The sequence below is a fragment of the Sinocyclocheilus anshuiensis genome, unplaced genomic scaffold, assembly GCF_001515605.1.
Source record: "Sinocyclocheilus anshuiensis isolate Anshui unplaced genomic scaffold, SAMN03320099.WGS_v1.1 scaffold62, whole genome shotgun sequence".
Classification (NCBI taxonomy): Eukaryota; Metazoa; Chordata; class Actinopteri; order Cypriniformes; family Cyprinidae; genus Sinocyclocheilus; species Sinocyclocheilus anshuiensis.
Genome location: NW_015544180.1, coordinates 214,386 through 220,616, shown reverse-complemented (window position 1 = coordinate 220,616; position 6,231 = coordinate 214,386). Strand labels below are relative to the sequence as shown.

Sequence of the window (6,231 nt, the reverse complement as noted above, 5' to 3'; positions counted from 1 at the left end):
TGTTTTGCTTGCTTGAGTGTTTCTGCATTATATGAGTGGCTTTGGAATATAAATCGCAGCACGTTTCAGATGAAAAAAACGCGACTTCTATTTCTGAAAAGGAGATTTATAATGAGTGGTTTCCTGCATTATTACAGCAAAGCGTGTGATTACAGTGCTAAGCCGCTGCAATGGAGCAGCTCTAATGCTATTAAATTAAAGATGATGTACCACAGTTATTCACTGTTAGTTCATGTTAATTCAGAGTGCATTAACTGTTAACCAGCACAACTGTTGATTTTAATAATGCATTAGTAAATGTTGAAATTAACATGAACTAAGATTAGTAAATGCTGAAGAACTATTGTTCATTCTTAGTTCATTAACTAAAGTAGTTAACTAATGAACCTTATTGTAAAGTGTTACCAATATTTATATAAATTCTGTCCATTTTTATTGTGTTACTTTCAGTAAAAGTGTGGTGATTTTATTGGCTTGTGTTTTTTTTTAATTCAGTACCATTAAAATGTAGTTAAATTTAATAAGTCTTACAAAATTACTTTATATTATTTAATAAAATAATAAATAATTATTACAAAGCAGTTTCGGTTTTCGGCCAATGTTCAAAATACCTGTAGTAGCACAGCAGTGCATACCTGTTTACATTTAATTGAGGTGGACTAGATTAGATTGTAATACAAATAGTTGAGTTTGCCAGGTGCATACAACATTTATGACAGGTTTTCATGAAAGTGTTGGTCAGTTTGTCTGCTTGACAATCCCATTTTGTACTGCAGCAATAAAACTGAAGTGAGATAAACAAACTGAGAAATGTTTCTTTTTAGTTAAAACAGATGTTGTCAAAGTTTTCCTTTGGGGACATAATTTGAAGTTGGAAAAAGGTAATAAACCGCAATATATCGCAGAATATTGCAATATATTTAAAATCGCAAAAATATTGTATCGTGACACAAGTATCGCGATAATATCGTATCGTGAGGCCTCTGGTGATTCCCACCCCTAGTAATCAAACACATCATTGCAGTAACAGTTTAAGCAGCTACTGTAATACTGAATCTGTTTTTGTGCGAGTGTGATGAATAAATGCATGTTCACATTTAGTCTAGATCTACAGTAACATGTTCACACGCCTCTGTATTTACTCCGGATTTCTCTCAACATGAGAAAAGGAGAGCTGTCAGTCAATACATGAGAAAACAAAGTAACTGGCGTTACTTATTTTAAAAAGTAACTCCGATATTTTCTTGTAAATTTAAAAGTGATGCGTTACTTTACTAGTTACTTGAAAAAAGTAATCTGATTACGTAACTCGCGTTACTTGTAATGTGTTACCCCCCAACACTGGTACTAAATAAAAATAATTAAAAAAAAAAAATTTTCTAAAGTATCTCACAGTACATTAGGACATGTTCGGTTCTCTGGGTTCGAACCCACAACCGTTTCCAGAGCCGTTACCGCTAACCCACCTGCAGGTTGGACTGGACCAGCTCGCTGTAGTTGAACTCGGCTGATCGCTGTTCGCTCGGTTCTGACAGGCTCAGGTTGAGGCGGACGGTGGGTTTGGGTTCGCCGGGATCCGATGCCGGTTTCCCGGTACCGAACAGCCCCCCGCCGGTCACACCGGCACTCGGTTGAATCTCTTCGTCCTCCCGTCGGCGCTTCTTTGACTCGGGCGCCGCCGGTGTGGTGCTGAATGAGGCAAGCGTGACGAACGGGACTTTTCTCGGGTCAGCCATTGGACTCTCCGGTTCTGCTCGAGCCGAACACACACAGGCGCGCGCTCCCCACTGTTAGCTTGAGCTAAAATTAGCGCTTACACTGTTAAACAACACTTCAGTGACGGCACGGAATGAACTCAATGAACTCCGTTTTGCGTTATACAATATTCCCTCACAGCGTTCGCGTTGCATCCATTTCATTTAGTCGAGTGTGAAAGTAGTTTCTGTTTGTCTCTGTGAAATCTCGGCAGCATCTGTAGCGGCCATTTTCACTAGCTGTAAATAATACAGAATGAGCCGGTGGGGTCACTGAGCATGCGCGGCTGGAACGCGACCAATCAGAAGTCTCACAGCGCCCTAAGACCCGCCCACTCTGAAGCGGAGCCGCTTCCGTGCGCGCTGACTGCGGGAGATTCAGAACCGCACAGCAGTGTGATTCATCCCAGTTAGTCGAATCTTTTGATTCAGTTCACAAAAAGACTCGTTCGGAGACGCAATTAATTCAGTGTTTGCTTATCGTTATCATTATTTTATTATAATTTCTAGCACCTTTCTCTTTCTTCGCCACTGCTTTTATTGTGTTTGTTGGTGGTTTAGCAATATTGTATGTTAACAAGTATTTTATATTGAAAATGTAAATATGTAGTCTTTCTGTATGTTACACCAGTAAGTGGCGACCAGTGACTGAGCGAGTCTTCCTTCACTGTGCAGCTATTATTTAATAAACTATTAAAAGTGCATTTCAAACATGTTCATTTTTTTCATCTATAGGTCTTTTATTGCTATTCTTACTTCCCTTCAATTAAAAATTGAGGCCTGTAAATAATGTATTAATTGTCTAAATTGCTAAAGTGGATTTATATTAAATACCAGTTAGTGTTTTACATCAATTAAACCTTTTTCAAATCCTTTCAAAGTCTCCACTGCTGATTTTAAATAAGCAAATCCAGCATTTTCTGTTACATCAAATTATTAATTGATCTTAATTATTTTAGATTCATTCGAAAGTGTTAAATAAATAAATAAATAAAATACTGGGTTTTCACTTTTGCCCCAAAAAATAAAATCACTGTGGAATGATGGACTTCAAATTGTTTGGAAATGGCTGTATTATTCTTCCCAGATTGATGGCAGCAACAAGTGCTCCTCTAAGATCATTGCTGATGTCTTTCCTCTTTGGCATTGTGTTAACACACACCTGAACGCTCCAGACCAGCAAGCTGCCAAACGTCTGCTTTTATAGAGCTGCTCACACTTGCTGATCACAGGTATTTGATTAGCAGTGCCTGACCGTTACTCACCCTCTTAATTCCTATGTTAACAGTAAGGGAGGTCTAACTTTGTCACCCATGGCTTTTCCATTTTGGCTTTATTTAAAAAGATGCAATATGTCATGTATTGTTGTTTATCTGAGATTTTATTTTCCAAATGTTAAGACCTGCCAAGGACCAGATGATTTTTTATGTCGTCCTGATATGGAAAACTTTGGAATTCAATAGGGTGTCCTTTCTCTTTCTCATAACTGTATATATAATTATATGTGAAAAATAGCAAATAGACACATTTCACTGCAAGTAGATGGCAATTAGCCTAAAAACATGACTCCTAAAATGTGTGGGGATTAACATGATTTATTTTAAACTTTCATAATTAGTTTTAATCCAGTGCAATTTAACACTCAGATTATTTTTTTTTAGGAAAGAGTGTAATGAATAAAAATAGATATATTTTTATTCATTACTCTCTTTCCTAAAAAATAATATAAAAGTATCCTATAAAAGAATATCCACCAATTTTCCTTATTTTTTTTTTTCTTTTTCAGGCCTGGATATCACAATTTTCAAATTCCCTGATATTTCCAGGTTTTCCATAACTGTGGGATTTCTGGACATTTGTGTTTAAAATTAAGTGATTTGATATTAATGTCACTTCAGCAGAAAATGAAACAGACCATAAACATTAATCATTTTACAGTTTATTTAATGTCTTGTGTATGATGCATATATATCTTGCCTAATATATCTGGCTAAATTAATACTTTTTCATATTTAAGTATAAAAAAATGTACTAACTTCTCATTTACTGATCTGTTGTATAACAGCAGTGTGAGTGTGTCTGTAGTGCTGGATATCAGTCATGTGATCAGCTGCGGCCCAATCACAGCCGTACTGATATTCAGAATAACAGCACTCTTACTCGTGTGTTATGGATTAAATATTCCCATATTCCCATATTCCCGCCCCATCAAGCTCTCGTTGGATTATGGGATGATATTAGACTCAAAATGATTAATAGATGCACGCACAATTATCCATGTACTGCATACATTTTATACATGTATCTTACTAACCACAAACAAATGTCTTTCAATTTGATTCTGTGGAATTCAGGATTAAATGATTGTGCAGGGATTTGTGCAAATACAGACATGTTTGTGAATAAAAATGTTCTGTTCTGCATTAATATATCATAAATTGCTCATGCAAAAAGGAATCTGTGCATATGTGGATCAGGTGACACGCGTGCTTTAATTGATGTCTAGTTCGAGTCAATCTTGTTCGGTTCATTTGGATTTTGAGACTTCATTTTCGCAGTTTACAGAATTTCACGTCCCCCCCACACACAACTACCAACGAACAAGGCCCAGTGCAATTCATTAACGTGTTCACGATTTGAAAAATTCGCAAATGTGCTCACTACACTGAAATAAATGCTTTTCAACCGGTGACTGCAGAGTTAAGAATTACATTAATGTGCAGCATTTTGTTCAAACAGAGACATATTTGTGAATACAAATGTTATAGTTTGTATTAAAGTATCATGATTTGTGCATGTAGCGATTAAAATGTGCATTTGTGGATCAGGTGACACGCATGCATTCATTAACGTCTTTTCTGAGTCGATTCTATTTGATTCATTTGAATTTTGAGACTTTCATTCTGCCCTTTTAGCCTTGCCCAATCCACACACACACAGCTATCGATCCACGCGCAGCTGAGACACAGAAAATCAGCGACCACTAGATGGCATTAGCCCCAGTCACATGTGCGCATTCCATTGTGTACGGTTTCATGAATCTTACATGGTGTTTTCTTTGTTTCTTTTTGGTTTGACTATTCTCCTCTACTGTAGAAATATAATAAAGATGTTTTATTGAACTTGTTCTAAGATACAGAATAGCTTATATTAATTTTGCCAAAACTTACTTTTGATCAAAATCACCTGATCCACAAATGCATATTTTAATCGCTACATGCACAAATCATGATACTTTAATACAAACTAACATTTGTATTCACAAATATGTCTCTATTTGAACAAAATGCTGCACATTAATGTAATTCTTAACTCTGCATACACCGGTTGAAAAGCATTTGTTTCAGTGTAGTGACGCACATTTGCGAATTTTTCAAATCGTGTACACGTTAATGAATTGCACTGGGGCTTGTTCGTTGATAGTTGTGTGTGTGGGGAACGTGAAATGCTGTAAACTGCGAAAATGAAGTCTCAAAATCCAAATGATCCGAACAAGATCGACTCGAACTAGATGTCAATTAATGCACGCGTGTCACCTGATCCACATATGCACGGATTCCTTTTTGCATGAGCAATTTATGATATATTCATGCAGAACAGAACATTTTTATTCACAAACATGTCTGTATTTGTATAAATCGCTGCACAATCATTTAATCCTGAATTCCACAGAATCAAATTGAAAGGCATTTGTTTGTGGTTAGTAAGATACATATATAAAATGTATGCAGTACATGGATAATTGTGCGTGCATTTATTAATCATTTTGAGTCTAATATCATCCCATACTGGATCCCCTCCTCTGCTATCAACGAGAGGAACGTTTGTACTTCCTCAAAAGACAATGAAACAGTCACTTTTTGGTTGTTAAAAAAAGGTGTGCTCGTTCAAAACAGTTGCGTTCGATCCTTCGCTGGCTGTGCTGATTTAAATCTAGTGGTTTTGTTGTGTTTGTGTCACAAGTTCAGTGACACAGGTAGTGACGATTCTCTCCGGCCAATCCGTGATTAGCAGAGTTTACACGTCACGTTTTGGTAACGGTACGGTTCACTTGGAACCTCAACTGAGGTGGTACTAAAAAAAGTACCAGGTACCAGGTACTGTACCCAGTGGAAAACCCCCCAAAAGTGAACCGTACTGAGCCGTACCGTGCCGTACCATGCAGTGGAAATGCGCCAATGGAGAGGTGGGGTACAATAATTATTACCAGAACTTCTCAGTGATTGTGCCATCTCAGTAATCATTATGGACAATGTCAGTAAAGATTACAGTGACTTTTACCTTCTGTAAAAAGGTCCGAAAAATGCTTATCCCATGCAAACAGACCAGCTGTGAATATGTATGTAAATGATCCGTCACTTCCTGTTCAAAGGTAGTTTTCTGCTGTGTTATTTTTCCTATTTTTACCCAAGGTGTTGTGAGCATGTAATGTCTGTATCATTCATACTCATCGCCAGAGGGCGCCCTCACGCAGAAA

At 37.1% G+C, this 6,231-nt stretch overlaps 1 protein-coding gene across 3 annotated transcripts in view; it reads right to left on the bottom strand.

The window, feature by feature from the left end:
* The window catches only part of LOC107696333 (ubinuclein-2-like), a 57,217-nt gene extending 55,208 nt beyond the window's left edge, over positions 1–2,009 (bottom strand). For all 3 annotated transcript variants that reach the window (XM_016496617.1, XM_016496618.1, XM_016496619.1), the window contains exon 1: positions 1,467–2,009. In XM_016496617.1, the coding sequence (XP_016352103.1) occupies positions 1,467–1,736 (270 nt within the window). In that variant the 5' untranslated portion in view covers positions 1,737–2,009. The remainder of the gene's footprint in view (positions 1–1,466) is intronic.
* Positions 2,010–6,231: the final 4,222 nt, after the last annotated feature.